At 39.5% G+C, this 16,004-nt stretch overlaps 1 protein-coding gene across 1 annotated transcript; it reads right to left on the minus strand.

Moving 5' to 3' along the window:
- Positions 1–526: 526 nt before the first annotated feature.
- Positions 527–11,798, minus strand: hlfa (HLF transcription factor, PAR bZIP family member a). Its single transcript, XM_061981466.1, has 4 exons — positions 11,486–11,798; positions 5,864–6,187; positions 1,559–1,761; positions 527–1,016 (listed from the first exon to the last, which is right to left on the minus strand). The coding sequence occupies exons 1-4, from the start codon at positions 11,598–11,600 to the stop codon at positions 801–803; spliced, it is 858 nt and encodes a 285-aa protein (XP_061837450.1). The 5' UTR covers positions 11,601–11,798; the 3' UTR covers positions 527–800.
- Positions 11,799–16,004: the final 4,206 nt, after the last annotated feature.

Genomic DNA, 16,004 nt, shown 5'->3' on the forward strand with positions numbered 1-16,004 from the left:
ATGGATCCGCTCATCACTCAGATCGCTGTCCTCCTTTCACAGTGATGTCATCCACCGGTCACGTGATGCTGCACAAATATGAAATTGCCAGTGAAGTATTCTCGAAGTCTTTAATATTCTGGATCTGTTATGCCTTTAAAGTACATAGTTCAGTAATGTATAGGAAAAATACTGTACAAAACAACAACGTATAGATTAGGTTTATATAAACATCTCTTGTAACCAATAGATCATCTCTGGAGCGATTGGTTTGGTCTGCGGTCAACAAACTCATTTAAAACCAACCTTTGCTTCTTTTTTTTTTTCCTTGGTCAGCACGTTCTTTACATTCATGTCGCCATCTTGGCCAAGACGGGCGGCTACGCAGACACGAAGGTTCTACCACGCAGAGGGGGGCCGGGGTGGGGTGGGGGGTTTACTACGCTCAACACAAGCAGAGAGAAGTTTGAAAAACGAAAGAAAAAATAGGGAATTCATGCTGAAACGACATCATCGGTCATGTAGCGACATGGCGGCGGTGGGGGGTTCGGGGGGCTGGGGGGGGGATTGTGAGCGAGGCTTTAGTGCACGGGGGCGGCGGCTTTATTGCTCACTGGTGAACCGCGGCTGAAGGGGCGGAGCTTAGCGCAGCGAGAAGATAAAAAAAAAGTGCCCGGGTCACATGGCTTTTTAGCAGGAGGCTGAGAACAAAGTGAAAAATGACTTTGTGTGTGTTGTTGCCACCAGGAGACACTTTGTCCTTTAAAGGGAGGTGGGGCCAGGGGTCAAAGGGCGGGAATGCCGAGGCAGTGGGCGGGGCCTCACAGCTGCCCGTGCTGGGCCTGGTACTTGGCCACAATGTTCTTGCAGCGGCCCAGCTCCTTCCGCAGGTCGGACACCTCCATGCGCAGGGCGGCGTTCTCCTTCTCCAGGAAGCTGGCCCTGATGGCGATCTGGTTCTCCTTCAGCCGCCGAGCGTCCCGCGAACGCTTGGCCGCCACGTTGTTCTTTCTGCGCCGCGCCCAGTACTTGTCGTCCTGCGGGGTCGCCCGGCAAAACAAGGCGGTTAACAGACTTCCAACAAGAAATTAAATGTAATCTATTATATTTCAATATAAAAAATATATATTAAGTATAATATGTAATGATATAATATGGATAATATAAAATAAAACAAATACAAATTAAATTAATGTATATGTATTTTAAATAAAACTTTAACCTAAAAATTAAATTTTTAAATATATAAAATACACAATTAAAATTACAAATGTTATTATTTTAAATAAATAAAATACAATTAAATATTAAGTACATAAAATATAATATATATTATAAAATAAAAATATATATAAAATTAAACAAAAACTAATTAAAATGAACAAAATAAAATGGAAAATAATTTTAAATTAAAATTAGTAGTAAAATTAGCATGACAATTCCAAATAAAAATTTAATTATATCCATTAACTACTACTTGTCCCTCTGGGGGTTACAGGCTGAAGGCAAACAATTAAATTTGAATAAAATAAAATATCCAACAGGGCTTTTTTTCCCCAGAAGCTGAAACTTTGGTCACCTTCAGGTCTTCGGGGATGAAGATCTTGCGGGCCTTCTTGATCATGGGCTGTGGTTTCAGCTCCTCAGGGGAGAACTTGCGTTTTCTGGGATCGAACACGGCCTGGCCGGGAACGCTGGACAGCGCCAGGTCTGCCGGGTCTGGCTCGTAGGCCAGGGGCACCTGAATGGACTCAGGGTCGATGGGGCTAGGCGTGTCCCGGGCTGAGGACAAGCAAAACAACCACATGTCAGTCAAGCTCCGTTCGTCAATGTATGACATTAATACCTCATCCGGCCAGCAGGTGGTGCTGTCTACACACTGGTGAGTCACTCACAAACACTTGTGTTCTTGCCCTGTTTATGGTCGCTAGGCAACAGTTGTGCCAATCACAAAGCTTGTTAGCTGTTAAATATTAGTCAAAAAACTCCTCGCTAAACAGGAAGTAGACAAGTCCTCAGCTAAACAAACTGAAGTTTTATGCTTATTTTGTCCTGGCCACGGTAATATGACCTTTGACCTGAATCTACTCTCGGCCACACAAAGATTACTTGCTTGGGGTCAAAGGGCGCAGAGATTTTTCTCTCTAATCTAATCGGCTTTACGCTGACGACGTCGCTTGTAAGCATCAACACGCGCTCACTTTATGCTAACAATCTGCATCATGCCAAGTTGACACCACAGAAAAACTCAAGTTTTATTTCATTTAAAAACAAAATCACATTATGTGACGATGCCTTTCAAAATAAAAGCCTTACAGTTAATGCTACAATTCAGAAGTCAACCAGAATGCACTTTTAAAGTCACAGTGGTGTATTTTTCAGACCACCATCACACATGTTCTGCTTTTTCTTTGGCTTTTTGCATCACACAATTTGGAGTTTGAGCAAAATGTTGTCTTTTAAGAGGAGAAGAGTAAAAAATATTGGTGTCCCGATACAACTTTTTGATTCCAATATTGGAGCCTTGAGTAATATTCCGATAGATAACAGCAGGAACCATACATAATATTATTAACCTATTTATTATTAACCTTGTGGAATGGACTTAAGCTGTCTTTAAGTAGAAGTGGAGTGGCAAATACTTTTTTCTGACACCTAGGTCACAATAATTCATGAAGTGAAGCTCACAATTGAATGGTGCGGACACGTTTGTTACTGAATACTTTCTAATACTTAGAGACTTTGTATGTGTAAGTAATATGCAACTATAATTATTTGATACTTGTTTATATTGACAAATGTGCTGTTTTATTGTTCAATGGTTTTTACCTATGTCTGGCTTGTGTGCTATTGTGTGCTTAGCTGTTGTGTAGCTGCTAGCTCCTTGTACCCTATACCCTAGCATGTTTCCTTTTGTAAATGACTTGACTAAAATAGAAGAAAGTGTGTGCTTATTGGAGGACATTTCGATGTTAACTGTCTGTTCAGCCTTTCACAAGTAAACACTTTGCAGGACTGCTTGTATTGCACACAAGTAAACAAGCTGCAGGACTGCTTGTATCACACAAGATATCGCACACAAGTAAACGCGCTGCAGGACCGCTTGTATCGCACATAATATCACACACAAATAAACACACTGCAGAATTACTTGTATCGCACATTATATCACACACAATAAACACTGCAGGATTGCTTGTATCGCACATGATATTGCATACAAGTAAATGCACTGCAGGACCGCTTGTATCGCACAGGGCATTACAAATTGTACATGCTGGTATCAGACCGATATCCGATAACAATATCAGTGTATAGACAGTAAGTTAAAACAGGAAGTAAGTGTCACACGCCAACGTCCCTGTTAGCAAAGTTAGCATTTGACATTATTATGAATGACAATTGTCACAAATTGGTCTGCCAGAGAATAAGCAGACACAGCAGGAGGGTAATGTTGCCAACTTAGCCATGTGGTTGCTATATTAGCAACTAATCAGACAATTTGCGGCTTTTCTATTGCACATTTCTTTCTTTTTTTAAGCATATTTTGTGTTTTGGGGCTAAATGAGGCATTTAAGCATAACAAATACTCAATGAAGTGACAATATGAATACTATACAGTACAGTACACTGATTGGCTCAGCCACAGGAAGCAAAACAGTATTGGATCACAAGTGTAAATGTGACTAAAGGATGGTATTTCCTGTCCACATGGCTCTAATAATGTGATGAAAAATAATTTCTATGAAAATATCCCATTTGAAATGAATAATTAATTAATTATCAGATAATTCCTATCTGACAAAAATGAATTGATCACGGTCAATGAAATGTAGTGGAAAAACGACTCATTCTTCTGCTGCTGAGGCCCCCCGCCCCCATCTAAAAGCACTGAGGCGGTAAAAAACAGACAAAAGAAAAAACTAAGCGCAAGAAGAAAGTTAATTTGTAGTTATGAACATGTTTGTTTTGTTTTTCCTGCAGTAGACTGGCTTGGCTTCTTTTTACGCTTGTATGCCGCTCAAGGAAGGTGAGCAGGTGACTGAACATGCACCTAATGAGGGCCGCAGCTTGACCCTGGAACAGACTGTTGTATGTTTCCGCGGCAACGTGAAAGTATTAACGTATTTAATCAGGTCGTCTTCGTGTTGCGTGACAGTCTCGGAAGACAATCCTGCCCTGCGGGTCGCATGACAACTCGTCCAACCGGCTCGCCGACCTGACACTGGGACAACAAGTCATGTGTTTGCCAGACACTTCGGTCCTGCCTACCTTCTGGCAACCCGAGCCCACCCCGATCGCGATGATAACACAACAATCGACCACCTGCCGCACCTGCCGGCGTGCCGCGCACGCTCGTTGCCGGGAGCGCAACAGTGCACGTGACACACGCGCACGCCTGGGTCCATGTGACGGGGGGCGAGCGCAGGCTGTGCTTGGCGAGGGCGGGCGAGAGAGAGAGAGAGAGAGAGAGCGCGCGCGTGCGAGTCAGGAGGGGGCAACGCCTGCTGCACATGGCGCCTGCATGTGTGTGTGTCACATGGCTCGGCACGCTGCACGGAGGACACGCACACACACACACACGCACACACACACACACACACACACACACACACACACACACACACACACACACACACACACACACACACACACACACAATTGACAGGTCCATTCGAGCGTTTGATTGACATCACGTGTCACTCCGACTGCTCTCCAAGTTGTTTACTGGGAAAAGTGGGCGGGGCTAGCAGCCCTCCCCTTTGGCAGGAAACCCACCACTTTTGCCTCGGCAAAATAAGAGCTTCATCACAAAGATTTTTTGTCCTTGGACGTTGTCTCAGAGTTTATAAACAACAACCGCAACATTCTGAGTTTCGCTGTTGATGTTTGGGGATCACGACCAACAGGACAGGTCCGACTGTTGCCATGACGACGACAATAAACACTTGCAACGGTGATCACAACTCTTACTTTGATCATAGGGCTGGGTGATAAAATATCAACATGTATGCGAAAATTTCTAAAAAATGTGTTCCAAAAAATTATATATTTATTTATTCTTCGTTGGAAGAAAGCGGAAGTTGCAAAGCAAGGTTGGTTGCATGAACAAAGACACGCGATCTCTGATAACCGAGCAATGCAGGAAGTGATCACTGATCAGTGGTTGTGACACGCTAACAGTCAATCAGATAACAGTATCAACTATCTGGTGGTTGATTCTTTGCATGGAGTGAGAAGAGAAAGTAAAAATTAAGAAATTGTGGATAAAAGGGGAAAAGTCACCTGGACCAAGACCGCTAAAACCACACCACCTTAGCCGCCACCTTGGGGCCCACCCTTTAGAGCACAGCTGTAACTTCCTGGCACTAAACCTGCAGAAAATAGTTCTCAGGTTTTTCTGTAGATTTTCACACTTTGCACTATTTTCTAACACTCTATTGAACATTTCTTACATATTCCCTATTTCTGCACCTTCATTTTATTGTTAAGTGTTTAATGTAATTTAAAATGTTGTTTACATTTTTTTTCGTTTTTTTATACGAGGGGATTATTATTATTATTATACATTTGAAATAAAAATGTTTACGGTGCATTCAATATTTTTCTCTTGCTCCTTATATTCTATAGGTCATAAAAAAATGTCAAATATTATCAGTATCGACTGATATCAGATACCGTTTCAGCCGTATCGCCCGGCCCGAGTTGATCAGTATTAGCGTGCGACGTCACACGCTGATGAAAAACAACACGTGTCACCATGACGACAGCCGGTCAAACATGGCCGCCAAAGTCCACGACAAGGGCCGTTAATCAAAGTGTGTGTTTTGGTGCCTTTCTGTTGTGTGGAGGGGGCGTGGCCCAGTGAGGCGTGCGGACGCACCTGTGGCGCCAGGGCTGTGGAGGCAGGGCTGCGACATGGCCGTGTGCAAGGATGTGGTGGCGCGGCTGCTGAGGTCCACCACGGAGGGCGTAGGCGGGGCCTGGGGCGGCTGCGTGGCCTGGGGCACTGCTCGCTGCTCGCCCTGCGCCGTGTTGGCGGGAATGCCGTTCTCGGAAAGGAACTCCTCCAGGTCCATGTACTCCAGCTGGAAGTTGTCGCCGTCGTAGGGCAGCGTCTTGTCCCACAGGGTGGGGCCCAGGAAGGCCGACTGTGGCGGGTTGGCCACGCCGCTCTCATCCTCCAACTTCTTCTCTTTGCCAAAGCCTGGAACAAACACACACACGTCACTAGGTGGCTCTGTAATTCATGAACCCATATTTTTTCAATGTGACTCTGCAATTTCCGCTTTTAGAGAGTCACACGCCGGAAATTAAAAGACGTGGCGGCCATTTTGATATTTGTTTTTTCTTTGAAAATGCTAAAACCAACGTTTCTTTAGGATTCTGCGATACATAAAAGGTAACATTTTACCTTCCAGGTGCTGCCATCTCCTGTTCCACAACACTTTGACACTGTTATTGGTTTCAAAATGTAGCGTTTGAGTCAGCACAGAGTGCAGAGCGCAGCAGACTGGTAGTACAAAGTTAGCATCAATATTCATTTCTACAGAGTTTGGTGAATGTATTTGCAGTTTTATGCCAATTTTGTTCCATCAAAATCGAATTTGGCAATGTTAATTTCTGTTAACTATCGCAGGGTTTAACCTTTTTGATCTCTGGGCCCACCCAAATACTAACACTGAATGAGTAATCTTACTCTTGATTTAAATCTCATACAAAATTCAATGCTAAAATAAAAATACATTCTTACATAGTGTAATAAATAATTTATAATAGTAGATATGTTTCTTAAACTGTCAATAAAATTAAAGTACAAATGAAAAAAAAAACAGCTTCACCAATTTAGTCATAATTTTTGCGCTGAAGAAACTTTTCTTGACTTTATCCCCAGACGTCTTCAGTTAGTTTGTGTTTATTAAACTATCAATAAAATTAAAGTACAAATGAAAAACAAACAGCTTCACCAATTTAGTCGTAATTTTTGCGCTGAAGAAACTTCTCTATGACTTTAAGCCCCAAACGTCTTCAGTTTGTTTATCCATCCATCCATTTTCTACCGCTTGTCCATTTTGGGGCTGTGGGGAGTTGCTGGAGCCTATCTCAGCTGCATTCAGGCAGAAGGCGGTGTACACCCTGGACAAGTCGCCACCTCATGTGTTTCTTAAAATGTCAATAAAATTAAAGAACAAATGGAGAAAAAAAATGGCTTCACCAATTTAGTCTTTAGTTTTAGTCTTTAGTTTTTGCGCTGAAGGAACTTCTCTCTGATTTTAGCCCCAGACGTCTTCAATTTGTCTAGGTTTCTTAAACTGTCAAAAAAATTAAAGTACACATAAAAAAAACAGCCTCACCAATTTAGTCATAATTTTTGCGCTGAAGAAACTTCTCTATGACTTTAGCCCCAGACGTCCTCAGTTTGTTTATGTTTCTTAAACTGTCAATAAAATTAAAGTACAAATTTAAAAAAAAAATGGCTTCAACAATTTTGTCGTTTTTGCGCTGAAAGAACTTCTCTCTGACTTTAGCCACAGATGTCTTCAATTTGTCTATGTTTCTTAAACTGTCAAAAAAATTCAAGTACAAATTAAAAAAAATAGCCTCACCAATTTAGTCATAATTTTTGCGCTGAAGAAACTTCTCTCTGACTTTAGCCCCAGACGTCTTCAGTTTGTCTATGTTTCTTAAACTATCAAAAAAATTAAAGGACAAATGAAAAAAAACAGCCTCACCAATTTAGTTATATTTTTTGCGCTGAAGAAACTTCTCTATGACTTTAGCCCCAGACGTCTTCAGTCTGTCTATGTTTCTTAAACGGTCAAAAAAATTAAAGTACAAATGGAAAAAAAACAGCCTCACCAATTTAGTCAATTTTTTTCCGCTGAAGAAACTTCTCTATGACTTTAGCCCCAGACGTCTTCAGTTTGTTTATGTTTACTAAACTGTCAATAAAATTAAAGTACAAATGGGAAAAAAACAACTTCACCAATTTAGTCATAATTTTTGCGCTGAAGGAACTTCTCTATGACTTTAGCCCCAGACGTCTTCAGTTTGTTTATGTTTCCTAAACTGTCAATAAAATTAAAGTACAAATGGGAAAAAAACAGCTTCACCAATTTAGTCATAATTTTTGCGCTGAAGAAACTTCTCTCTGACTTTAGCCCCAGACGTCTTCAGTTTGTCTATGTTTCTTAAACTGTCAAAAAAATTAAAGGACAAATGAAAAAAACCAGCCTCACCAATTTAGTTATATTTTTTGCGCTGAAGAAACTTCTCTCTGACTTTAGCCCCAGACGTCTTCAGTTTGTCTATGTTTCCTAAACTGTCAATAAAATTAAAGTACAAATGAAAAAAAAACAGCTTCACCAATTTAGTCATAATTTTTGCGCTGAAGGAACTTCTCTATGACTTTAGCCCCAGATGTCTTCAGTTTGTTTATGTTTACTAAACTGTCAATAAAATTAAAGTACAAATGGGAAAAAAACAACTTCACCAATTTAGTCATAATTTTTGCGCTGAAGGAACTTCTCTATGACTTTAGCCCCAGACGTCTTCAGTTTGTTTATGTTTCCTAAACTGTCAATAAAATTAAAGTACAAATGAAAAAAAAACAGCTTCACCAATTTAGTCATAATTTTTGCGCTGAAGGAACTTCTCTATGACTTTAGCCCCAGATGTCTTCAGTTTGTTTATGTTTCCTAAACTGTCAATAAAATTAAAGTACAAATGGGAAAAAAACAGCTTCACCAATTTAGTCATAATTTTTGCGCTGAAGGAACTTCTCTCTGACTTTAGCCCCAGATGTCTTCAATTTGTCTATGTTTCTTAAACTGTCAAAAAATCCAAGTACAAATGAAAAAAAACAGCCTCACCAATTTAGTCATAATTTTTGCACTGAAGAAACTTCTCTCTGACTTTAGCCCCAGACGTCTTCAGTTTGTCTATGTTTCTTAAACTGTCAAAAAAATTAAAGGACAAATGAAAAGAACCAGTCTCACCAATTTAGCTATATTTTTTGCGCTGAAGAAACTTCTCTCTGACTTTAGCCCCAGACGTCTTCAGTCTGTCCATGTTTCTTAAACAGTCAAAAAAATTAAAGTACAAATGGGGAAAAAAACAGCCTCACCAATTAAGTCAATTTTTTTGCGCTGAAGAAACTTCTCTATGACTTTAGCCCCAGGCGTCTTCAGTTTGTTTATGTTTCCTAAACTGTCAATAAAATTAAAGTACAAATGAAAAAAAAACAGCTTTACCAATTTAGTCATAATTTTTAAGCTGAAGGAACTTCTCTATGACTTTAGCCCCAGATGTCTTCAGTTTGTTTATGTTTCCTAAACTGTCGATAAAATTAAAGTACAAATGGAAAAAAAACAGCCTCACCAATTTAGTCAAATTTTTTGCGCCCAAAAAACTTCTCTATGACTTTAGCCCCAGACGTCTTCAGTTTGTTTTTGTTTCCTAAACTGTCAATAAAATTAAAGTACAAATGAAAAAAAAACAGCTTCACCAATTTAGTCGTAATGTTTGCGCTGAAGGAACTTCTCTATGACTTTAGCCCGAGACTTCTTCAGATTGTCTGAGATTGTCATTACTGCCACAAGTGGTGGAAAAAGTGTATTACAACCGAGTACCGCTGCGACAGACCACTGACGCGAAATATATTTTTTGGCGGCCCTGCAGGAAACACTCCCGAAATACTGGTCTAATGTATGTTAGCATTAAGCTCGCAGCATAAGAGCCAACTTTTATCCCGTAAAATTGTTTTTGTTTTTCCCTACCAAACTGCATTGTTGATTTAACATGATTCATACACGTATATCAGTACATCAATATACTTTTACAGTAACTTCCTTGTGGAGAATATCAATAAACAACTTCAAGATGTTTCTTTATCTTGAATTTAAAACGAACATTTGAATATCTGCCACGCTAAATTACAACAATCAGGATGGAAAAATATTTGTAAATAAATCAGTAGTACACAAAGTGGCGCCCGAGTTACATTGCAGTAAAAAATAAATAACATGTTCAAGTCTTTAAAAAAAAAAAATGTACATAGATCATTGCCAAATATGCAAATGAGCCACAAATAAGATTGCCGCTCAGTGGGAAGCATTGCTAAACCCAGACCATCATGATAACAAGTTGTATATATATATAAATAATCTAAATGTGTGTTAGCGTCGTCAACGTTCCATCGGTAGCTCCTTTCCAGTACTTCATTTTGCTGCGCATCAGGATCAAAGTAAACACTGACACGGCCGAAGACGCGTTCTAAGGACTCCATTACCTTGACGTGTCAACGTGACTCGCCAGGAGAACGTCCTGTACTTTCCCCGCTTTGATTTTGGACAAAACAAAGGTAAAAGCCAAACAAACAAGGGCATCAAGCGTGGGGCGCAAACACGCAAAACATTTATGGATAACGCTATAATAATAATAATAATAATAATAACGGGACAAGCGGTAGAAAATGGATGGATGGATAATAATCAATAATCGGCCATGTTGTGAGTGACGCACGGAGCAAGCGGCAATTAAAAAAAAAAACGGTGGCTACAAAGTCAAAAATAATTAGAAAATCTAACTTTTGCTGTACCTTCAAAGCTGCTCAGCGTTTTTAACTTCTTAATTTTTAATAATCTTTGTTTTATAGACTAATACCATCATCGTTCGATTAATCATTTATCGATTATTCTAACATTTGGCAGCACTGTACGTTTTTTTTATGCTGCTTCTCCGTTCTTTTTCTCGCTTTTCTTCTCCGGTCATTGATGTTGTGTTGCTAGGAAACAAGTTTTTTTTTTTTTATCATCATTTTAAATAAGCTTGTGTGTGATTTCATCCTTATCCTTTATTTGAATATGAACCGTCCTCTGTAACTACACCATGTTTACCAGACAATAAAGTGAAGTAAATGAGACAAAATAACAATGAGGGTTCAACAATAAAACAGGAAATGAAATAAAATGTATTATTTTTACACAAGTCAGCCTTCGCAGAGGGACTTGTATTCTAGATATAAAGATGCAATTATTATTGTATGAATGTTTGACATCAATAAAAACCGTGTTGTTGATAGATAAATATTAAGAGTCTGAGACACCCTCTATCGGCCACAGGAGGAATTGTGTAATCGCCATTAAGACCAGGGCTTTAAAAGGTTATAAAGGCTACATGCTAACCTTGACGCACACATTATTTTAATTAACAATGATTTACGTAAATAATTAGCAAATGAGGTGGTTGAATTCGCACAAAACCGAGTGGCGAAACATGCAACAGAGTCGGTGGTCCTCTTCTTTTGACCCTCTTTGCAGCGTTTAAATGTACAAGACGAGGCCATTTTTTTTTTACAAAGATCGTACATTGTGAGACGATGTGTGCGCATTTCCTGGCTTCGGTGCGCTTTCGCTGTCAAAAGTGCGCACGTCTGCCGAGTGAGAAGAGGATTTACGACAGACATGTCACTCGTGATTTATTTCACGGGGAGAAACAAGCGTACCTTCGTCGTGCTGGAAGGGCAGCTTGAGGGGATTCTCCAGCAGGGACTTGAGGACGCCATGAGTCGGCGGCAGGAAAGTTATGTTGCTGGGAAGAAGTCCGGCCATTTTCTCCATGGACAGTCGCGGGCAGCTGGAGAACTAAGTTCGCAAAGACTTTAATCCCGACGAAGCGCGGCCCGTGAAGGACTCGCGAGGGCTTGGGGGGGAAAAAAAGACGCCGAGGCTCCGCGTAACAGCGGGACGGTGAGCGGCAGACTAACGAGCTGGCTGCCTGGAGGCGGAGTGGGCGAGGAGGGCGGAGGCAGCGCGGCTTTGACGGAGGCGCTCCGCGGCTCTCAGCTCCATGAGCGGAAACATGGCCTGTGACGTCAAAGCCGGGGGGCGGGGCCACTGCCGCGACTCGTTCAGGTAGCGCGGGACATCGACGTTGCATTCAGGCGACATCGGAAATAAAGGAGTTTTTCCCCCGAGCGAATATATAATGAACAGTCTGCTTTTACTCCAGATTTTAACTTCAATACAGCCATGCTAGCTAGTTATCAGCAGGCTATAAAGCAAGGATGTCCAAAGTATGGCTGTTTATGACCTGCAGCTCATTTTTTTTGATGACACGTTCTAAAAATACTTTGAAAAAAAAAAAGTGGAATAAAAGAGCAAACAGGTGAAATACAAAAGTTGTGACGTTGACACTAATAATAATTGTTCTGAAAACTGTCATTGCTCAAAAAAAAAAAAAAAATGGATCTATTTTTGATTCCCGAGCGCGGCCACCGCTGCTGCTCACTGCTCCCCTCACCTCCCAGGGGGTGGAACAAGGGGATGGGTCAAATGCGGAGGGTAATATCACCACACCTAGTGTGTGCGTGACTATCAGTGGTACTTTATGATCAAGGGTCAAATGCAGAGAATAATTTCGCCACACCTAGTGTGTGTGTGACAATCATTGGTACTTTAACTTTAACTTTATTCAAGGCTCCAATTACGTCACTTCAAATATTAAGTTAAAGTACCAATGATTGTCACACACACTAGGCGTGGTGAAATTATTCTCTGCATTTGACCCATCACCCTTGATCACCCCCTGGGAGGTGATGGGAGCAGTGGGCAGCAGCAGGAATCATTTTGATGATTCAACCCCCAATTCCAACCCTTGATGCTGAGCGTCAAGCAGGGAGGTAATGGGTCCCATTTTTCTAGTCTTTGGTATGACTCGGCCGGTGTTTGAACTCACAACCTATCGAACTCAGGGTGGACACTCTAACCACTAGGCCACTGAGTAGGTGGCCTAATATTCCACTTTGAAATATTTTTGCATCTTTAGTGTGTTTGTCGTGTATTAAAAAGACACATTTTTCTTTGACGAAGAGGGCATTAAACAAACAAAGTTGATCTTGAGACTTAAGTGTAGAAAGTAAAAAAAAGAAAAATAAGTAAATCTTTTTTGGGGGAAAATATTGAATTTTTGGTGTTTCTGCCATAAAAACAGGGTTTTGACAAAAAGAGCATAAGACATAAAAAAAAGAACAACACATACTTTATATCGACAGATAGCCCTGAAGTTGATCTAGAGATTTAAGTGTTGATTAAAAAAACAAAAAAACATGAAGGACTTATTCTTAAATAGTTTTAATACCTTTTTTGATTCTATTGGGGAAAACCTATCTAGTAAAATAGCTCAACCTCCAGGGTATTCCTTTAAAGAATGTTTATCAGGCAGCTACCCTAGCTCCTTTTTCATGCAGCCAACCGACATCAACGAGCTTTATACGATCATTATGGACCTAAAGTCATCACATACAGCTGGAGTGGACGGGATATGTAGCAAAATCTTGAAAGCCATAGCAAATGTGATCATAAATCCTCTTTGTCACTGTATAAACCTGTCACTTAGTGCTGGCATTGTACCCAAAATGTCCAAAGTGGCAAAAGTAATCCCAATTTTTAAATCAGGTGATAAAAATAATATGAACAATTATATGCCAATTTCAATTTTACCAACATTTTCAAAAATATTTGAGAAAGTGGTCTATAACCGACTGAATGGCTTTCTGGAAAAACTAAATATCCTTGTCCCCTCCCAATATGGTTTTCGTAAAAAAAGCACCACCTGTACGGCTATACTCGACCTCTTGGAAAAGGTCAATGACTGTATTGAAGAAGGAAAATGCGGTATTGGCATTTTTTTGGATGTATCCAAGGCCTTTGACACAATAGACTTTGAGATCTTATTGTATAAGCTATATCACTATGGTGTCAGAGGGGTACCTCTCGATTGGTTCCGCTTTTACCTATACGGTAGGCAGCAATGTGTATGCGTCAATGATCACAATTCACCCTGTATGACCATAAATTATGGGGTTCCCCAGGGATCCATCTTGGGGCCTCTCCTTTTTATCCTATACATAAATGATTTTGTAAACTCCTCCGAAACTTTTCATAAAATAATTTTTGCTGACGATACAAATTTGTTTGCCTCACACAGGAGCCTACACGATCTACAAGTAACTGTCAATTCAGAGCTTGTGAAAGTGGATTCCTGGTTCAAATGCAATAAGCTCTCACTTAATGTAAATAAAACAAATTTTATTCTATTTCGTTCTAATAAAAACCGGACAAATACTGAGCACTGCCATATCAACATCAATGGGCAGGAAATACAGAGAGTGTACTCCACAAAATTCCTGGGGGTCATCATTGACGAATACCTCAATTTCAAATGTCACATTAGCCATCTGTTAAACAAATTATCCAAATATGTTGGCCTGTTCTTTCACCTTCGTCATTATCTTCCTCTTTATGCTCTACTCACCCTATATAAAACTCTCTTTGAACCACATCTAAACTACTGTAATGTCATCTGGTGTAACACCTTCCCTACCTACCTTCACAAATTAGAATCCATGCAAAAGAAAATCATACGGGCCCTGTCATGGTCCAAGTTTAATGCCCCCACTCGACATCTATTCCATAATTATCATCTCTTAAGACTGACAGAGTTCAATATTTATCAAAATGCTTGTTTAACCTATCAAGTCATTTACAGGCTGAATCTTAGGCTCTGTAGCTTGGTTCCTATCTACCATCCCCAACATGCCCACAACACTCGTAACTTAGATCTGATATCAGGGAAACATCGTTTACTGGATTGTACCGCTCGAAATGTTGTATGCAGGGGACCAAAGATTTGGAACCGGCTTAATGAGAGCCTCAAGATGCTGTATCCATTCTCCAACTTCAAAAAGAAACTGAAAACTTACCTATTAACCACCTATATTTAATGCCTCATGTGGGGTAGACTACTGTTGGGTTTTGCATGGTTGAATGAATGTATGTATGTATGTGTATGCTTGCTTTAGTACTATTATCTTGTGTTAATCATATAGCGTTGTTTTTTGTTTTTTTTTGTTTTTTGTTGTTGTGCTTGCTACCATGTTTCATCATTCCATGTATATACTGTCCTCTGGACCCCCTGTCAAAAGCTTCTTCTAGCTTATTTGGGGGACCCTTTCACGTACCAACATCTTTAAAATGATGATATTCACTACTATTGTAATTGTCATATGGTATTGTGAATAAACTTGAAAACTTCAAAACTTAACACTTTTATGAGTGGGACTCTTTTGGTTTCCCAATCATTTTAGTAGGATTTGAAAGAATAAAAAATAAAATAAAATGTTATAGATCAAACAATAATAATGAATCAATTGAGTCAATGAATCATATTGCTCCAATGACTTTACATCAAATATTCCACTTTGAAATATTTTTTGGGGAGAAAATATTGCATTTTTAGTGTTTGTCAAATTTTTCTTTGACAAAGAGGGCATAAAACAAATAAACAAAAAATAAAAAAAATAATAAAAACTTATAATCGACGGATATATCCGAAGTTGATCTGGAGACTTTAGTGTAGAAAGTAAAAAAAAGAAAAAAGAAAAATAAATATGGCTTATTTTTAACACTTTTGGATCCCTAATCATTTTAGTGGGATTTTTTTTTTTTAGACGGTCTGTCAGTCAGTTTCAGTTCATTTGGAACATGCATACGATACAATGTAATGCATCACATATTTCCAGTTGTTTCATTACAGCAAGTCCGAAAAGGAGTAGGAAGAAACAGTGCTTATTTAATCCTACCCCTTTTAATACCATGGCAATTTTATCCCATTTCCTTGTTCTCTGTAACAGAACAATGAATAAATAAATTATTATTGAATAATATACCATAGTAAGTAAACAAATAATAAATACATACATCTTTATCTCAAAAAAAAAAAAGAAAGACATTGCTTAAAAAAATAATAATGAATCAAAATTAATGATGTCATGAATTATGAACCTAATTTTGGATCCGATTATTTCACATCAAATGTTACATTTGGAAATATTATTTGGGGAAAATATTGCGTGTTTTGTGTTTTTGCCATAAAACAGGGTTTTGACAAAAAAGGCATAAGACATAAAAAGAAGAACAAAACATACTTTATATCGACAGATAGACCTGAAGTTGATCTAGAGA

The sequence above is a fragment of the Nerophis lumbriciformis genome, linkage group LG24 (assembly GCF_033978685.3).
Source record: "Nerophis lumbriciformis linkage group LG24, RoL_Nlum_v2.1, whole genome shotgun sequence".
Lineage (NCBI taxonomy): Eukaryota > Metazoa > Chordata > Actinopteri > Syngnathiformes > Syngnathidae > Nerophis > Nerophis lumbriciformis.